Source organism: Castor canadensis, chromosome 16 (assembly GCF_047511655.1).
Source record: "Castor canadensis chromosome 16, mCasCan1.hap1v2, whole genome shotgun sequence".
In the NCBI taxonomy this organism is placed as follows: Eukaryota; Metazoa; Chordata; class Mammalia; order Rodentia; family Castoridae; genus Castor; species Castor canadensis.
In genome coordinates, this window is record NC_133401.1 from 41,362,000 (window position 1) to 41,382,486 (window position 20,487).

At 40.0% G+C, this 20,487-nt stretch overlaps 1 protein-coding gene across 2 annotated transcripts in view; it reads left to right on the forward strand.

Annotated features, from left to right (window-relative positions):
- The window catches only part of Faf2 (Fas associated factor family member 2), a 58,451-nt gene that overhangs the window by 31,196 nt on the left and 6,768 nt on the right, over positions 1 to 20,487 (forward strand). The window contains exons 3-9 of one of the 2 annotated variants that reach the window (XM_020162810.2): positions 5,159 to 5,293; positions 8,880 to 8,956; positions 11,385 to 11,523; positions 12,902 to 12,987; positions 13,087 to 13,178; positions 14,797 to 14,974; positions 20,120 to 20,291. In XM_020162810.2, coding sequence (XP_020018399.1) covers positions 5,159 to 5,293; positions 8,880 to 8,956; positions 11,385 to 11,523; positions 12,902 to 12,987; positions 13,087 to 13,178; positions 14,797 to 14,974; positions 20,120 to 20,291 — 879 coding nt within the window. The remainder of the gene's footprint in view (positions 1 to 5,158; positions 5,294 to 8,879; positions 8,957 to 11,384; positions 11,524 to 12,901; positions 12,988 to 13,086; positions 13,179 to 14,796; positions 14,975 to 20,119; positions 20,292 to 20,487) is intronic. The other variant, XM_074058708.1, reaches the window with a different exon arrangement.

Consider the following 20,487-nt stretch of genomic DNA (forward strand, 5'->3'; position numbering starts at 1 on the left):
TTTATTTGGATTTGTTTGTTTTCTGGTCTTTTGGGGGTATTTTGTTTTGCTTTTTTGAGAGGGTCTCACTGTATGGCCCGGGCAGGCACGGAACTCACTGTGTAGCCAGGCTGGCCTCAAACTCATGATCCTCCTTATTCAGTTTACTGAGTGCTGGGATTATAGGTGTGCACCACCACAATTTAGGAGGAATATTTCAGTAGCCTCTTCAGATAACTGGGTATCCCTCTTTGGTACTGTAGTAGTTTCTTAAAAGTTAGTTGTAATATGGAATTTGAAACTGCATGAATGAACTTTTCATCTATTACATTAAAATCTATTGATTTGTCTTGTACTTTGAAAGGCCACTCCTCCAGCCCTTTTTTGTGTTAGGTACTTTTGAGTTAAGGTCTCCAGAACATTTACCCTTGATCCTCCTGATCCCTGCCTCTGAGTAGCTAGGATTACAGGCATGAGCCACTGGCATCTGGATTTCATAGCTTTATGCATTAGACATTTGGAAAATACTGGTTAACTGAATTAATACAGGTTTTCCAAATGTTGATGCATTTTGCTCTCTAAAATCATTCACTAATGTACTACTAAACTCATCAGAAAAGCCTTAAAGCATTAAAAAACTGTCATGCTTACAGTGGCAAATACAAAAATTCTGATTTTTGCCTGCAACCTCTACTTTTATAATTGACAATGCATTCTGTTACATATGGCTTTTAAAGTAAACCACTTGGGCTGGTGGAGTGGCCCAAGAGATAAGAGCACCTGATAAGCAAGCATGAGACCTTGAGTTCAAACCCAAATATGCCCCCCCCAAAAAAAAAAAACCTACTTCATTGATACCTACCTCACATGCCATATAAATTAACTATTTGAAGTGAAATTCGGTGGTTCTTAGTATATTTACAGATTTGTGCAGCCAACAGTAGAATCAACTTTAAAACATTTTCCCTGGGCTCGGGTACAACTCAGTGGTAGAGCACTTGCCTAATGTGTGCTTTGTTCAGTCCCTAGTAACTAACACACACACACACAAGTATTTTAGATTGTTTAGAACATTAACCCCAAAAGAAACTCCAGACCCTTTAGCTAATTACTCTCCTACTTCCTCATTCCCCATCTCTCATCAGCCAGCAGGCTACTTTCTGTCTGTAGATTTCCCTTTTTTGCATTTTGATATAAACAGAATCAAAGATCTAAATGTAGTCTTTTGTGACTCATTCTTTTCACTTGAGGTAATGCATTCAGGGCTTATCGTGTTGTAGATGTATTAGTTATTAGTACTTTATTCCTTCTTAATGTCAAAAAATTTGGGGGGGGAGAGGGAGGGGGTGGGGGCAGGGAGGAGAAATGAACCAAGCCTTGTATGCACATATGAATAATAAAAGAAAAATGAAAAAAAAATGTCAAAAAATACTCCCCTTGGGCTTGCCTAACATGCACGACCCCCGAGTTCCATCCCCAGCACTGGGAAGGGAAAAAAAGTTTGCTGATTTCTTTGCCAGTTGTGGGGTACACACCAGTAATCCTTGTACTCGGGAGGTGAAGCAGGAGGATCTTGAATTCAAGGCCAGCTTTGCCTACAGTGAGACCCTATCTGGAAAAAAAATTCCCTTTAAGCTGGGGTTGAAGCCCAGTGGGTTCCACTAAAAGAAAAGAGGAGTGGACAGCAAGGGAAGGGAAGGAGGTAAGAAGGGACGGGGGAGGAAAGAAGGAAGGAATTAAGGAATTCCCTTGCATAGATACACCACATCTTAGTCCAGTCAGGCTGCTACAATAAAATACCAATATCAGGGTCACTTAATAAACAGAAATTTGTCATATTCCTGGCCAGAGACTGGAAAGTCCAACTGAATGTGCCAGTAGATTCATTGTGTAACGAGGGCTAGCTCTGGTTCATAGATGGCTCTTTTTTACTGTATTTCCACAAGGTGGAAGGGAAGGCAGCTCTCTGAATTCTCTCACTAATCCAGCTGAAGGTGTGTTCCAAGTGGTAGAGTGCTCGCTGCCTAGCAAGTGTGAAGCCCTGAGTTAAAACCTCAGTACTGCCCCCCACCCCCACCCTCACCCCCCAAAAAGAGAAAAAGACACTAATTCCATTCATGAAGTCTCAACTCTCCTAACTCCCAAAGGCCCTATTTGTTTTTGAGAACAGGCTGGCCTCAAACTGGGAATCCTCCTGCTCTAACCTCCTGAGTGCTGGGATTACAGTTATGTGCCTCTGTGTCAAATTGTTAATAGTTTCTGATACAGGAATTTTGGGGGCAAAGACATGCAGACCATAGAATCACAATATCTTCATTAATTATTGATAGCTAGTTGAGTGTTTCCACTTTTGACTATTATCAATATGTAGTGCAGTGAATATTTGGGTACACACTTTTGTAGGGTGGTATGTTTTCATGTGTATTAGTGGGATTTGCTGGGCCATATGGTAACTGTTTAACCTTTTGGAGAATAGACAGACTGTTTTCAAACTGATCACACCATTTTACACTCCACACCATCTTTCATGAAGGTCTCAGTTTTTCACTTTCGTACCAACAGTTGTTAAGATCTGTCTTCTAGATTATAGCTGTCCTAGTGGGTTTGAAGCAGTATCTCACTGAGGTCTGTCTTGTTTTGTTAAGTTTTGTTTTTGAAACAGAGTCTCACTGTATAGCCCAGGCTGGCCAAACTCGAGATCCTTCTGCCTCTGCTTCCCAAAGTGCTGGGATTACAAGCCTATGCTACCATACCCACCTTCATTTTGATTTTGATTTGCGTTTTCCTACTAACTAAAGTGATGTTGAATTTTTTTGTTTGTGTTTTCATTGGACAATTTATAAATGTTCTTTGAAAATTTTTCTATTTATAAAATCCTATACCTTTCTTTCTTTTTTTTTTGTGTTACTGAGGCTTGAACTCGAGGCCTATACCTCGAGCTACTCCATTAGCTCTTTTTTGTGATGGGTTTTTTTCAAAATAGGGTTTCATGAACTGTTTGCCTGGTCTGGCTTCAAACTGTCATCTTCCTGATGTCTTCCTCCTGAGTAGCCAGGATTACAGGTATGAGCCACCAGCACCTGACTTTTTTTTTTTAACTGGGGTTTGAACTCAGGGCCTTGTGCTTACTACTAGGCCATAGTTCTACCACTTGAGACACACCCCAGTCTCTTTTTGCTTTTGTTATTTTTTAGATAGTATTATGTGTGTGTGTGTGTGTGTGTGTTTGTATGTTTTGGGAGGGAACAGGACTGGGGTTTGAACTCGGAACTTTATGCTTGCAAAGCGGGCAAAACTCTTGAGGTACGCCTCCAGTCCATTTTGCTCTGGTTATTTTGGAGATGGGGCCTCTCGTACTATTTGCCTTGGCTGGCCTCAAACCCCAATCCTCCTGATCTCAGCCTCCAAAGTAGCTAAAATCTTCACTTTTGAAAGTCTTTAAGATTCAGGGAAAGCTATAATTTTTTGTCTTATGTTTAGGTCTTGATGTTTTATTTTTTTATGCTAGTATAAATTTAGGGATTCAACCTCTTTTACTTGTAGATGTCAAGTTATCTCAGCACCATTTGTTGAAAAGTTACTCCTTCTTATTGAATTATAAAACTAGGGGACTTCCTGAAATTAGTCAAACCATAAAGTTTAAAGCTAGCTATCAAGTGTAGAGGGCACGTGGCCCCTCTCAGAGACCACACTTACTTCTGACAACAAACTGCAACATCTAAGGATTTCACAGACCACCCTCAGGTTTGGTAGTTTGCTGGAAGAACTCACCGAAAGCTATTTCACTCATGGTTATGGTATATAACAGGAAACTGATGCACATTTAAATCAGCTGAAGGAAGAGACACACTGGGAAGAGTGTCAAATGGCTCCTTTTCCCATGGAGTCAATATGCCCAATCCTCCTGGCACAGAAGTGACAATATGCATGACATGTTGCCAGCCAGAGAAGCTTGCATGTTTGTTTTACTTTGTTTTATTGAAGTATTTATGAACTCATGCTGTTGCACTTGCTAGGCAGGTGCTCTGCCACTTGAGCTATGCCTCTGTCCCTTTTTTTTCTGTAGTTATTTCAGAAATAGGGTCTTGCTTTTTGCCCAGGCCAACCTGGACCATGATTCTCCTATTTTAAGCTTCCAACCATAGCTGGCATGCCACCATACACAGCGTTTTTCTAAGATGGGGTCTCATGAGCTTTTTTGCCTGGGCTGTCCTGAAACCACAGTTCTTGTACTCTCAGCCTCCTGTGTAGCTAGGATTACAGGCATTAGCCACCAGTACCTGGCTGCATCCTGAGCTTTTATTGGGGCTTCATTACATAGGCATGATTGATATTGATTTGATTGGCTGCCTCTGTGGTTTAATTCATTCTTCAAGTTGACTAATACCAAGTTACCCAAAGTCCTCACCCTAAATCATATGGTGGTCTTTCTGATGTCCAGTCTTGGCCCTATGATGACTGGATGAAGCAGCTCCAACTGTAATCCTGTAACACAAAAGGCACTGCTATCAGGTATGACATAGATTACTAAGAAGGCAGAGGCCAGGTGTATCTCTTTGGGTATGGTAAACATTTTTACTATACTGAGACCAGATAGCCATTTTCAAGAGTAGATTTGAGAAGAGAATGAGTTTTGTTTTTAAGTGAATATTAGCTGTGTACCAGAACTTGTATTAGACTGTTTATGTATGCATATCTCATTAAAATTTCAAACTAACCGTACCCTGTTATTGTTACTTTATTTTTGCACATGGGGACCTGAGGTTCATACACTGAGTAATTTTTCAAGTGATGGAGCTAAGGTTCAGACCTACACTTTTTTACACCAAAGCTCTCATCAGGGCTGCTGCATTACCCAACTCCAGAGGCACTGTCCACTTTGTGTTTTCTGTGGCCTGCTTTTCTTGACTGTACAGTAAAGCTCATTGTGCCCCAACCGCTCTAATGAAAGTAACTTGCTTGCTGCATAAAAGGGACTTCCAGATAAGTTCCCTGGTCTCTAACACGTGTGATTTGTGAATTCTCATTGCCTCTGATACAGCAGGTTGAAAAGTCCTTGATGATAAACCTGTCAGATTTCCTTTGTGTAACAGTCACCTTGTTTTGAGACACCAGGTCTCATCTCTTCTGGGTTGATTTAGTATCACTGAAATTCTTGCTGTTGTGTTTTCCTTCTCAGGCTGCTGTACAGGACAGACTAAATGAGCAGGAGGGTGTACCGAGTGTTTTCAACCCACCTCCATCCCGACCCCTACAGGTTAATACAGCTGACCACAGGATCTACAGCTATGTTGTCTCAAGACCACAACCAAGGGCAAGTTATTTGTAGCTGAAATTTACCACCTCTTTATGTCATAAGCTTACTCACTTGCTTATGTTGATCTCTGTATGATAGGAACGAGAAAGATATTCAGAACGTAAGCCTGTTACCTAGACCTAAGTGAACCCTTGGTAGATTTAGTAGATACACCAGTTTCCCTTGATTTCTATTCTTTCATTTTTTTTTTTTAATTTCTTTTTGGTGATACTGGGATTTGAACTCAGGGTCTCTCCCTTGCTAGGCAGGGATCTACCACTTGAGCCATGCCTCCACCCTTTTTTATTTTGGTTATTTTTGAGATTGGATCTCACTTTTACCTGGCCCAGCCTGGACCTCCCGTTTGTGCTTCCTTTGTAAGCGCTGGGATAGAGGTGCATGCCACTACATCCATCCATTGATTGAAATGAACTTTTTGCACAGGCTGTCCTCAAATCTCAGTCCTCCCAATCTCTGTCACCTGTCTTTGAGGGTTTTGTTTGTTTGCCACTTATTTGGAGTGTTTTCTGAGCCTTTTTTGAGTACCTGGATAGGTTCACTGACATATCTAAAAATGCTTGCTGTGGGTTTAATAGAGCTTCCACTTCTTAATGAGAATTTGTTGACTGAGTTCTTCAATGCTTCAGTTTACTTCAATTTAGCTACTTTTAAGGAAGTACCTGAAATCTTTTAGTGCCCTCTGCCACATCTTTGAACTTGGTCTTAAAGTGCTGGTAGTAAAGAGGTAGTTAAATTAAATTTAGCAAGCATTTAAGAGTGCACTTGACTGGGCACCAGTGGCTCACTCGTGTAATCCTAGCTACTCAGGAGGCTAATGGGCAAATAGTTAAATGAAAATACCCATCACAAAACAGGACTAGCAGAGTGGCTCAAGTGGTAGAGTGCCTGCCTAGCAAGCCTGAGACCCTGAGTTCAAACCCCAGTACTGCCAAAAAAATGTGCACTAGTAACCTGGTATTTTACTAACACTAGAGATGGATAAAAAACTAGTCTAGTCTTCCTATTCCTCCTCCTCCTTCCTTTTTTTTTTTTTTGGTGGTGTTAAAATGGGTTCCACAGGCTGCCCTCATTCCCAAGCCTCCAGCCTTAGCCTCTCTATTTGAAATTTAATTTTCACAATCTAGTTAAGGAAGTCAGATATATATGCTGATAATGAACTCCAAAGAACTTCTTGTTTCTCTTCCTTAATCCATACTCAATCTTATACTTACCTCTTATACTTGTATTTAGAATCCTAAGAAAATACTTTTTTAACCACGGAGCAGTTACAATGTATTCCATCATCATACTTTTTTTTTTTTTTTTTTTTGAATACTTGATGTTTTTAAAATGGAGCTTTTTGGTGTTTTTTTTTTGTTTGTTTGTTTGTTTTTATGTAGTACTGGGGTTTGAACTCAGGGCTTCATGCTTGCTAGGCAGGCACTCTACCTGTCTGCCAGCCATGTTTTGTGTTGGGTATTTTTGAGATAGGGTCTTGAGAACTATTTGCCAGGCTGGCTTTGAACTGAGATCCTCCTGATCTCTGCCTCTGGAGTAGCTAGGATTACAGACATGAGTGCCTAGCCTAAACCTGGAGCTTAATTTGAGGCAGGAGGATCACAAATTTGAGGCCAGCCTGAGCGACATATGGACATTCCCCATCTGTAAATAAATAACCTAGTTAGTTAATTTAAATGAAGTTTAAGTCCATAGCTCACTCTGTCCTTGCAGGATTTGTTCCAAGCTCCCCAGTAAATGCCTGAAACTCCAGTGGTTCCAAACCTTTTAATTTAATGCCTTTTCCATCTTAGCTAAGCATGTGATCACATGCTGTGACTGTAACTTTTTCAGTTTGAGATGCAGCAGCAAAACTAGCACACAATTCTTTTCCCTTAACAACTTAATGAATGAAAGATTTGTTTATGCTGTAGAACTTAGCAACCTCAGCATACAATTTTTTTCTTTCCTTAAAGTGAGAATTTTTACTTAAAGAAAGGATTTTTTGGTTTTTCTTTGGCATATTTGATTTACCAACATAACTACTTCAGTGTCTTGGAGCCATTTTTAAGTAAAGTAGGGGTTACTTGCAATGCAGTACCTTGACAGTTGATGTGATAAATGAAACAACTACTACTAAATGACTGATGGACAGGTATTTTACACAGTGTGCTGGACAAAGGAATGGTTCATGTCCTGGGTAGGAAGGGACAGAATGGCAGAAGATTTCATCACTCTAGTCAGAACAGTGTGCAGTTTAAAACTTAAGAGGTGTTTATTTCTGGAATTTTCCATTTAATATTTTCAGACCTCAGTTGACTGCAGGTAACTAAAATTACAGAAATGAAACCACAGGAAAAGGGAGAAGGAGGGCCTTCTCAAGTTGTTTTGGGATATTCTGAAGTAGCAGAGTACACATTCTTGGAGCTTCTGTATATGTACTTGTGTGTGAGTGTGTGTGTGTGTGTGTCTGTGTGTGTGTGTGTGTCTGTGTGTGTGTGTGTGTGTGTGTCTGTGTGTGTGTGTGTGTGTGTGTGTGTGTGTGTGTGTGTGTGTTTTCCTGGAATTTGAACTCCGGATCTCATACCTGCTAGACCGGCGCTCTACCACTTGAGCCACTCCACCAGCCCAGGCAGTGCTTCTGTATATGCCCAGTGTTTCCTTACCTTGCTTTGGGCTCCACTTGGTATGTGAGAACCTAATGTCAGTGGCCTTGGTGCTCCAGAGTGCCCTGGCCATGGATTCAGAAGTATACTCAGATTAACACAGTATATAGAGTCATATATTATGCTAATTGGTAGTTAATAAGAGCAATAAAAATATTGTTACCAATTGGTGCTACTACTAAGGTTAGCAGCTACATGAGGTTTGTCATTTGGTAGTGTACTTGTTTATATATAAAAATGTCCAAGGCAATAGTGTTCTTTCTTGTCATTTCTATGTACCATATTGTGATGTGTAAACCTAAGAAAATGAATATTTATTATTTGAGGAGGTGAACTTGCAATTGAATTTGACAGTTAATATAAGTAGCTGCAGAAAAACTGTTAAAGGAGATTTAAGACAATCACGTGGAAAAAAGAAAAATGACAGTATCATGAAATGAGAACAAAGGCATAGTATTTATTTATTTATTTATTTATTCTTTTATTCATAATGAAGGCATAGCATTTAAAGATGAAATGGCCAGGGCCTGGCTGTAATCCTAGCTACTCAGGAGGCAGAAATCAGAAGGATCAAAGTTCAAAGCCAAAGCCAGCCTGGGCATATAGTTTGTGAGACCCTATCTCGAAAAAACCCAACCTGAAAAAGGGCTGGTGGAGTGGCTCAAGGTATAGGTCCTGAGTTCAGACCCCAGTACTGCAAAAAGGAAAAAAAAAAGATTAGATGGCCAGGGAGAGGGAACTATCTTATAATATAATATAAATGATATATAAATTATATAATATAAACTAATTATATCAATTATATAAAGTTATATAATATAATTACAATCTAGGGAGCAATCACATGAAAGGACTAAAAGTGTGAAAATCTGAACAAGTCACTTTGTAAAGTATTAGAGATGGAGAGAGTGGGGTCTCTAACTTTGTTTTTGGAATTTCAGGGGCTGCTTGGATGGGGTTATTACTTGATAATGCTTCCATTCCGGTTTACCTATTATACGATACTTGATATATTTAGGTATGTACCCTGTATTTATGTATTAATAGCAACAGAGTAGACTTTGGAGCTGAATGAAACATGGACCAGAATAAGATTTATGCTCTAGAAATTTTGTCTTGCCAATTTGTCATCAGATTGAATTGTTCTTCCCTGTTCTCTTTTACTAAAGTATAAAGATATTTTAAATTGCTCAAGTGTAGCAGCAGATACTATAAAATGGAATTGTTCTAAATTAATCTTGCTTAATGTTTTTTAAAAATCTTAGCAATCTACCCATATTTATTGGTCTACCCACCCTCTCCCCCTACATTTGTCACCTCCATATTCATTCCCCAGTTACTTTCTATACCCTTTCTTTTCTAACCACCATTATCTTCTGATTCCACACACCTTGGAACTTTTGCCCTAAGTCTCTTCTCTCTGACTACTCACAATCCCAGCAAATTGTCCTGCTCTGAGGTTACCCACATTGCTCTAGATTTCTCCCACAATAGCCCCATCTCTCCAGACACTCTGTTCTGTGCATTTCCCTCTGCCATGGCAGCCATTAGGTTGATGACATTGGAACCATTTCCTTTATGTACCCACTTGCTTCATACCTTCACCTTTTAGCGTCCTCCATGTGTGGTTCAAAGAGCTCATCATCATTAGAAGCTACTGTGTCCATCACTAGGAATTATTGAGTGGAGCCTGACTTCCTGGCAGATCAGACTTGGGGCATCTGGTCTGGATCCATGCCTAGGCTTTATGGAAAACTAAAATGTTTATGGGCATCCAAGCCAACAGATGGAGCTAGGAATGTAATCTGTGCTTTGCATGAGGTGCAGCCTGTACCTCCCTCCAAGTGTGGGCAGCCTTTGCTCTGCTCTAGGGAACAGAATCTGAAAGTGAGGACCTAGCAGTGACAGAAGTTTGGAAACTTTTTACTTTGGCCCCTGGATTTTTGATGAGAGTGCCTATTTAATGGCTTCCTGGCTTCACCAAAGTTCTTAATGGCCACTGATGACCTGCTTAGTGTTTTTTCCATCCCTGTCTGATTTAGGAATAAATACTCAAAAACCTTTAAAGTCATTATGAAGACTGAGTTGATTTCTGTTTTAGATTGTGTTGGCCTTGGGAATATAATGTAATGAGAAACAAAAAAGTTAAAGCCTTTATTTGTCCCTAAAATTTGAACACTTAAAGAGATAATGTTAAAATAATTGATTTCAGAGAAAGTAGTCAAAATACCAATCTTTTGAAGAATTTCTTTCTACCTTGCCATGTATACAACCTCTTATATTTTGTGTTTTTATTTGCTCTAGAATGTTTGTATCAATGAATTTGGTTCACTTTACTCAGGACAAGAATTGGCTCAGGTTTTGATAAAGAAAGTGTCGTAGTGTAGTTACCTTTTCTGCGCTACAAATTCTTTAAGTAAATGATTTTTGTTTGTTTTCCTAGGGAAAATATGCATGGCATGTGTTACTAATTTTAATGCAGCTTTGTTATCCAAGAAACTTGTTTAATGTTAGGTAGCACATTGGCCTCTGCCCCACTGCCTTCTTTGGCAACCCAAAGCATAAAGAAATTGTTCCATGCCAGTATGGTAGGGAGAACTCTTGAGGAATAGAAATATGGTACCATCAGGTAATGCATCTTTAGCTTTGTAGCAGCTGCTAGTACTCCATACCTACCTGTGTTTCCTAGGGTCAGGTTTATAACTTCCTCCATGGATGCCATCAACCACAAGTCATCAAGCAAAATTTTCCTGAAGCTTTAAGGACAAGTAAATCATGACTTTGCATTCAGGTTTGAAATCCCTATGCATACTTTGAATAACTTGGAAGATGAACTAAAAATTCATAATCCCAAGAGAATAGAAAGCAGAGGGAAAGGCAGTTAGGACAGCAGAAAGACATCTGTTCCAGAGCAGTACTGTCCTGTAGAACTTTCTGTGAGGATGAAAATGTTCTTTCTCTACACTGTTCACTATGGAAGCTACTGACCTCATGTGGCTGTTGAGCCCTTGAAATGTGGTAGGTGTGACTGAGGTACCAGATTTTTAATTGTACCTAATTTTATACATTTAAATTTAGAATAGCCACAAGTGGCTACTGGCTACTATTTTAGACAGTATCTGGGAGAATAGCATCTTTTTGATCTTCCTTTCCCACCCTCTAGCCCTCAATTTTTCTGCAGAAAGAAAGCACTCAGGATTTGTTTAGGCCATGTTGGAATCTATAATCCTAGTAGTTTGCATTCTTGAACAGGCAATGGACCAAAACTTGCAGCTTTTCAGCTTTTGAGCCAGACTCTCCACTCAGGTTTGATCGTCTACTCACAGATTGTTCAACCCCTTTTGTTGCCATGCCCCTGGCTGTGTTACAGGAATTTGTACAATCTGGCCCACTTCGTATGCACTATAGTAAGATGATTCATGTGATATTTATTCCTTCCTCCTCAGGTTTGCTCTTCGTTTTATACGGCCTGACCCCCGCAGCCGGGTCACTGACCCCGTTGGGGACATTGTTTCCTTTATGCAATCTTTTGAAGAGAAATATGGAAGGGCACACCCTGTCTTCTACCAGGGAACCTACAGCCAGGTCAGTGTCACAAACTGTATGGATGCCAACTTACCAATGTGATTCTGTCCTTAAAAGAAAGCATAGCCCAGCCCTGACCATGTCATTCTTTACTCAGAAACCTTACGTAGCTCTTCACTGCTTATAGAAAAAAAGACCAAACCCCCTGGGCTCTCCTTGATCTAATCCCAGCGTTCTTTTGAGAGCTATTCTGCCTAACTTGTTTCCCCATACCCTAGATTCCAGCTACACTCTTCCCTGAGTATTTTTCTACCTCGGTGCCTTTGCTTTTGTTGTTCCCTCCACCTGGAATGCTTTCCTCACATTTTGGCTAATGGGAATCTTGCCTATCATTCAAGCAGCCAATGTCACTCCCTTTTCCTAACCATTCTGATTGTTGTGCCCTATCCTGCCCTACCTTACAGTCTAAAATATTGATAAATTGAATAGGGTATAGACCATATACTCAAAGTGGCCCATCTCATTCAACCTAAGCCACAAAGACCTTTGACTGTCACCTCTCAGAGGAGGAAAACTTAGAGTTTGCTGGGTGTTAGGCATATGTAGTTTGCCAGATAAAAATAAAGAATTAACACTGTGGGCATGAATAAATAGGTGGTTCTGTTCTGGAGCCTCCAGGATTCCTGAATCTTACCTGAAGGAAGAAAAAAATGTTTACCCTTGCTGCTACTCCTTTTCCTCAAAGTCTGTCTCTCTGACTGTTGTCACCTTACTCAGTCAACATAACTCACCTACCATACGGTATTCAGGCACTGGGGTGAGAAAGAGGAACGCTTGTCATGTAGCCTCTTTGCTGTACTCATGAGGGATGGCCACCATAATCAGTTGAGGAAATACTCATTACGTGTAAGGGGTTCAGGAGTACACAAATGCACAAGATCACATGAGGGCCTTGAACACTAGCTTTGTCTTAGAAGATCTTCTAAACTCTGTTCTTTAGAATGCCTTTCGGTCCCGTGGTCCTTCAGTCCTGCGTGGTGTGTGACCTGTGATCAGCCTCATCGTGGCAGTTATTTTTTATTTACAAGAATTTTGTAGCTATGACAAATTCTCCCCTCTTTCTCCAAATGGTCACATACTTCTGTTTTTTCTATCTTTAGGCTGTGGGAATAGCTGACTTTTCTGTGACTTACTGGGGACCTGTACTAACAACACTAAAACCTTTTCATTAAAGCTTGATAGCCTAGACTTTCTATAGGGAGAGAAATGCCAGGTGTGTGAAGGTTTCAGAAACCCAGGAATATTCTGGTATCTTGCTCACTTTTTCTTATTTCTCTTTTTGCTCATTAGTATGTAACTATGTCTGTTAGGACCCTTAGCCTAAATATAAGCACAAGCACAGTCTTTATAATAATTAGTTATCTTCTGTCTCTCACAGGCACTTAACGATGCCAAGCGGGAGCTTCGCTTTCTTTTGGTTTATCTTCATGGAGATGACCACCAGGACTCTGATGAGTTCTGTCGGTAAGTGGATGAGTCACTTTCTTTCTCTTTTCTAAACCTTTCTCCTGACAGTGTGTAGTCAGCAAGCTGTTCTTACGTTGTTTTAATCTCTTTCCACAGCAATACACTCTGTGCGCCTGAAGTTATTTCACTAATAAACACTAGGATGCTCTTCTGGGCATGTTCTACAAACAAACCTGAGGGATACAGGGGTAAGTTATGTTTCTTTTGCCTCATGTTGATGGTCAGAATTTTTTTTGAAACGGTCTGGAAAGACATGCCATGCCATGCCATGCCATTTGTTACATCACTGTTCTGTGGTAGACACAATGTTAGTTGTAATTTTTATATTATATCATTTAGTCTTGTCATCAGTCCTAAAAGGTTAGGGTTGTGTTGCCTTTATTTTATGATTTAGAAACAGTCTTGGAGTTTAAGCCATGGGCCAAAAATCACACATTCCTCAAGTTTTGGGCCAATATCAGTTCCAAAGATCAGGTCTAAAATCAGGCCCATTCTTTATAGATAACCGTTGCCAGGTACTATTTTATTTTTTAATCAGTCCTGATTAGCAGCTTGCCTTTAGTCTTAATGGGCTTTTTACTTAAGCGTTTACATCAGCAATTTTAACAGTTTCTTAAATGGTGAGTTAGTGTGAGTACCTTGAGTACTGACATGGATTCAGAAAGTTCAATTCTTTGCTGACAGTAACTCTTGGTTGGAAATAAGTAGGTTTAGAACTCACTGGAGGATATGAAGGTATCGAGTTGAAGGCAAATGCAGTCACTGTGCAGTTTCTTCTACCCTGCAGCCCCTGAGTATATGTTAGCATGTCAGGAATCGTGTCAGATCTTGAGAACCAAAGATGTACCAGGTGTTCTCCCTGCATCCTGCAATCTGAGTCTTTTACGCCTGGTTGTTTTTTAAATATCTTACAAGTTTCTGCAGCATATGTTTTGCCATTCTGATAAGGCTTTGTGGAAATTAGGGGTGAATAGGAAGAGACTACATATAATAATCATAGAAGTTTATGAAATTTCTTCTTTTACATCATAAGGAAAACATAAATGAAATTCATTACCTTAAAATTTGGGTTATTTTGGAGACCAACTTTTTCCTATCTCCTTTGAAGCAGAAAAACTACCCTTTTTAGGAGTAGGAAAAAAGAGGTCAGGTGCTGGTGGCTCACACCTGTAATTCTAGATACTCAGGAGATAGAGATTACGAGGATCGTGATTCAAAGCCATCCCATACAAACAGTTCTCAAGAATTTACCTCAAAAATATCCATCACAAAAAAGGGCTGGTGGAGGTGGCTCAAGGTATAGGCCCTGAGTTCAATCCCCTGAACTGCAAAAAAAAAAAAAAAAAAGACATACGAAAATGAGGTCAGAAAGTGATTAGGTGAGAAAAAGACAGAAGGTGGTGGAAATCATTGACAGTTGCATCAGGCTGAGATTTGCAGTCAGTCCTCTTTTAGACTTGACACTCACACATGTGTACACACCTGGAGAGACTGTGCTAAGCACTGGCCAGATTCTTTATAGAATGTCAACCATTACATTGACATTATTTTTGAACTCTGCAAGCTCTCCCAGCATCATAACAACAACCACACTTCACCACAAAAGATGGTCGTAGTCTAATTAAGCACTTAGATTTAAGAACACAAACATATCACAAAGAAAAAAGATTAAGAGACTAGGAGGAAGAAAAGATAGAGGAGAAATAACACCTCTTTTCTTTCATGTTCTTTCTTATTACAGAAGGTCTGAGAGTTGATCTGTTTCATCCCCAAGTCCTGCCCTTGATCTTTTGGGTCTTTTGTCAGTCTCACAGGCTTTACGAGAGAACACATATCCATTCCTGGCCATGATTATGCTGAAGGATCGGAGAATGACCGTGGTGGGACGCCTAGAAGGCCTCATTCAACCCGATGACCTCATTAACCAATTGACATTTATTATGGATGCGAACCACACATATCTGGTGTCAGAACGCCTGGAAAGGTACTGGGGAGTTCCTTTCTGAAAGGAAGAGACCAGTTGTGTTTTTGGAGGACTGACCTAGGGCTCCATAAACCTGGTTTCTTTCCCTGTCTTAGGCAACTTTAAAAGACCTTGCCCATTTGATGTCAAGATATTTGCATGTTTTAACTTAAATTATTCTTCATCAGATCATTTGCTCTTAGATATGTGAATCTAAGGTAAGGCTCCATGCTCAAGAATGGGTATTTTATTATTTATAGTAGTTGAACATCATAGAACTTAAATGTAAAAATGTGTACATTAATTATAGAGAAGCTGAAAAATACAGAAAAGAGCCAAGTGTGGTGGCACACACCAGTAATCCCAGTACTCAGAAGTTTAAGATAGAGGATTGTGAGTTTGAGGCCAGCCTTGGCTACAAAGTGAGACACTGTCTCAAAAAAAAAAAAAAGCCGGGCACCAATGGCTCATGCATGTAATCCTAGTTGCTCAGGAGGATCACTGTTCGAAGCCAGCCCTGGGCAAAGAGTTCGAGAGACTATTTCTAAAATACCTAATGCAAAATAGAGCTGGTGGAGTCGCTCAAGTAGTAGAGCACCTGTCTAGCAAGTGTGAGGCCCTGAGTTCAATCCCCAGTACTGCCAAAAAAAAAAAAGAAAGAAAGAAAGAAAAGAAGGCTAAACCAAGTGCAATGATTCACATCTGTAATCCCAGCAACTCCAGAGGTGGAGATTGGGAGCATCAAGGTTCAAGGCCAACCAGAGCAAAAAATTAGTGAGACCCCCCCTCCATCTCAACAAACAAGCCTGACATGGTAGTATGCATCTATGATCCCATCTACACAGGAGGCTGTTGGTATGAGGATCATAGTCTGAGATCTGCCTAGAAAAAACAAGACCTACCTGAAAAATAACTAAAGCAAAAAGGGGCTGGGGGCATGGTAGAGTACCTGCCTAGCAAGCACAAGGTCCTTAGTTCAAACCCTAGTACTATCAAAAAAAGGGAGGGAGGAAGAAAAGAGGAAGGAAGGAAGACAACAAAAGAAAACACCACCAAAAAGTGCCAAGAAATTATCAGGGTAGGGGTACAATTAAATGGTAGTGCTCCTGCCTAACAAGCGCCAGGCCTTGAGTTCAAACATCAGAACTGCCAAAAAATTTTTTTTAATCACTCATATTCCTACCACCACTTTTAATATTCTGGTATATTTCCTTTTAATTTTATGGATACATATACAGATCCCTATATACATACTCTGAAGATAGTAAGAGAAAAGCAAGCTCCGATCTATTTCTTCTGCCATCACATAGCACACCAGATGTGTGGAGGTTGCATTGCCCCACATCACCAATGAGCTGGTGTTCTCCAGCTCAGTTCAGTTTTGACACTTGCTACTTGGAGGTAGCATCAGATCCCACAGGTTGAAGGCTTACAGTCACCAAGACTGTCATCTACTCATTTCCCTGAATTGTTTTGCTTGTGTTTTTGGAACCTTAAATCTGGGTTCCCATACCCCCACCTCGGTTAAATTTGTTCCTGTGGCTCTTAGAACTCAGGGAAGCATTCAGTTTACCAGTTCATTATAATGGATGCTCCAAAAGATGCTGATGAAGAGACCCACAGAGTGAGACCTCCAGGCTTTCTGCTGTCTGGAAGCTCCTAAGACTCTTTTCTTCTGAGTTTTATATACATATATATCATGCTATAACACATACACTTTTTTTGTAAAATTGAGATATTGCTGTTTTCAGTATATACTACCTCATCATCTTTTTTTTTTTTTTTTGCAGTTGTGGGGATTGAACCCAGGGCTTCTCATATGCTAGAAAAGCACTCTGCCTGTGAGCAACATCCCTGGCCCCCTCGTCATTAAAAACTGTTTCATAGCTTTCTGCTTCTTAAATATACTATAATTTAAAACCCCTCTTGTTAGATTTTCAGTGTTTTCTCAGTTTTACTACTATAAACAACATATAACAAGATAATTTTTTACAATTTGTAATTATTTCCTTAGATTAAAATTTAAAATTCTGGGGTTGGAGGTGTGGCTCAAGCAGTAGAATATCTGCCTAGCAAGGCCAAAGCCCTGAGTTCAAACCATGGTACTGCAAAAAAAATTTTAATTCCCAGAAGTGCAGTTTCTGGGTCAAACAATGTAGGTGTGTGCTTTTGATTTATAATACCAAGATCTCCCTAAAAAAGTAATATGAACTTAGATTTATGGGAAGCTTTTAATAACATGAGAAGATGTTTATTATGTTACAAAAATGCAGAATAAGAACTATAAATATAGTATAATTTTACCATATAAGGTATAGAAGGGCTCAGGAGTGTAGCTCAGTAGTGATAGTGTTTGCCTAGCATGCACCAGGCCCTTGGTTTGATTCCCAACAGCACAAAAGAAAAAAGTATAGAGAGATTGGGCACAGTAGTTCACACCTATTATAATTCCAGTTACTCAAGAGGTAGAGATCACGAGGTTCATGATTCGAAGCCATCCTGGGCAAAAATCTTAACTAGTAAGCTGGTGTAGTGTGCATGCCTGTCATCCCAACTATGTGGGAGCTTAAATAGGAGAGTCACGGTCCAGTCTGACCCAAGCAAAAAGGACTAGAAGCATGGCTGAAGTGGCAGAGCACCTGTCTAGCATATTCAAGATCCTGAAATCAAACTCCAGTGCTTTTAAAACTTTTTAAAATTTTTTTAATTAATTTTTTTTTTTGCAGTCAAATCTAGACTTTTTAATTTTTTTATTTTATTTTATTTTTTTTAATATCTTTTTTTTTCTTTTATTCATATATGCATACAATGTTTGGGTCATTTCTCCCCCCTTCCCCCCCCCTCCCTTATCTCCCCCGCCCCTCTCCCTCTCACCTCCTCACTACCCAGCAGAAACTATTTTGCCCTTATCTCTAATTATGTTGAAGAGAGAGTATAAGCAATAATAAGATGGACCAAGGGTTTTTGCTAGTTGAGATAAGGATAGCTATACAGGGAGTATAGCTATCCTGTCAGAGGCCAATAGGAGAAGGGGACCAGGAACTAGAGAAAAGGTTAGTTCGAGAAGAATTAATTTAGAATGTAATACATAGTACAGGAAAGCAATTCGAGTCAACTCCCTTGTTTCTGCCGGGTAGCGAGGGGGTTGGGGGGAGAGGGAGGAGGTGGGGGAGGGGTGGGAAGAGGGGGGAGAAATGACCCAAACATTGTATGCACATATGAACTTTTAAAAATAAATAAATTTAAAAAAAGAAAAAATAAAGTATCTGCATTAGTTTCTCTGTATTGAGGGCAACAAATGCTATCTAGTTTTTTGGGTGTCTTATCTATCCTCATATCTCCCTTGTGTGCTCTCACTTTTATCATGTGATCAAAGTCCAATCCCCTTGTTGTGTTTGCCCTTGATCTAATGTCCACATATGAGGGAGAACATACAATTTTTGGTCTTTTGGGCCAGGCTAACCCCACTCAGAATGATGTTCTCCAGTTCCATCCATTTACTTGCGAATGATAAGATTTCATTCTTCTTCATGGCTGCATAAAATTCCATGTGTATAAATACCACATTTTCTTAATCCATTCGTCAGTAGTGGGGCATCTTGGCTGTTTCCATAACTTGGCTATTGTGAATAGTGCCGCAATAAACATGGGTGTGCAGGTGCCTCTGGAGTAACCTGTGTCACATTTTTTTGGGTATATCTCCCAAGAGTGGTATTGCTGGATCATATGGTAGATCTATGTTTAGATTTTTAAGAAGCCTCCAGTTTTTTTTTCCAGAGTGGTCGTACTAGTTTGCATTCCCACCAGCAGTGTAAAAGGGTTCCTTTTTCCCACATCCTTGCCATTAGTGGTGTTGCTAATGATGGTTATTCTAACAGGGGTGAGGTGGAATCTTAGTGTGGTTTTAATTTGCATTTCCTTTATTGCTAGAGATGGTGAGCATTTTTTCATGTGTTTTTTGGCCATTTGAATTTCTTCTTTTGAGAAAGTTCTGTTTAGTTCACTTGCCCATTTCTTTATTGGTTCATTAATTTTGGGAGAATTTACCAAACTTTTTTTTTAAATTAAAAAGTATAGCAGAGGAACTCTCTGGAGTGTTGGAAATGTTCTGCCTGGACTGAAGTGGTGATTAATGGTTACATTTACCAAAATTCATTGAACTGTACATCTAAGTTCTGTGCATTTCACTGCATGTAAATTTTTAAAGAAAGTATAAAGCAGTGTTTATGTGTTCAACCTTTTTGATTACCTAAATACTGTTCTTAGAGAATGTAAAATTTCACTGGAGAAAAAAAAGGATATTCACCAAAAGGTATGGTGTTTTATCTGTGGTTATTGGAATTTTGAATAACGTGTTTTATACATTTTTCAAACTTGTATATGTGTGAGAGTTTTGGATATTTGGGGTTTTTTGTTTTGTAATACAGTTTTGTGAGGCAGGGTCTCAAAATGTAGCCAAAGCTGGCTAGGAACTCTGCATTCTCTGTCTCAGCCCTCCAAGTCCTGGGCTTGGGGTTACAGGCGTGTACCATCACCCCCAAATTTATGAAAGCAGCAGCATGTAGAAAAGTGCAATGGCTCAAAAGGGTATTTGCCCATAAAATACAATGTTGATGATCACTTCATAATAGTAATACTGTATTTTGTAAAAAGATACTGTTTTATTTTTAAGGTTATAGGGAGAGGAAAGCTTGCCATTTCTGTTTTTGCCAGCATAAACGAAGGAAAGAGGTAGCTCATTCATACTTTCTATTCCGCTTTTGGAATTCCCTAGTGGATCAACGTATTTATCTTGCCCCACAGTTTCAATGCAAGAAACAATAGGGCCGGGTGCTGGTGGCTCACACCTGTAATTCGGGAGGCAGAGATCAGGAGGATCGTGGTTCCAAGCCAGCTCAGGCAGATAGTTCAAGAGACCCCCCATCTCAAAAATACCCAGCACAGAAAAGGGCTGGTGGAATGATCTGCCTCGAAAGCCTGAGGCCTTTGAGTTCAAACTCCAGTACCACCAAGCGAAAAAAAAAAAAAGGGCTGGGGATATGACTTAGTGGTATCATGCTTGCCTAGCAAGGCCCTGGGCTCCTTCCACAGCACCACACACAAAAAGAAAGCACAGAGCTTTGTGAAATTGCTGTTTTTGTTTTTATGCTTTTGACCTGCCCACAGGGAAGAGAGGAACCAGACGCAAGTGCTGAGACAACAACAGGATGAGGCCTACCTGGCCTCTCTCAGAGCTGACCAGGAGAAAGAAAGGAAGAAGCGAGAGGAAAGGGAGCGGAAGAGGCGAAAGGAAGAGGAGGTGCAACAACAGAAATTGGCAGAGGAGAGGCGGCGGCAGGTGATGACCGTACCTGTGTTCCCCATGAGTCACAACTGCTTATGTTTGAAAGAAAAATCTCTTGGGGTTGTGGATGATTTAAATTTTTCTTGCCTTACTCCTTCTTACTGATAAGGTATTTCATTTGTGATCTTGTTTCATTACCACTTGCTGATAGCCAGTGTCTTTATTCCCCTTTCCTCAATAGTAAAATACC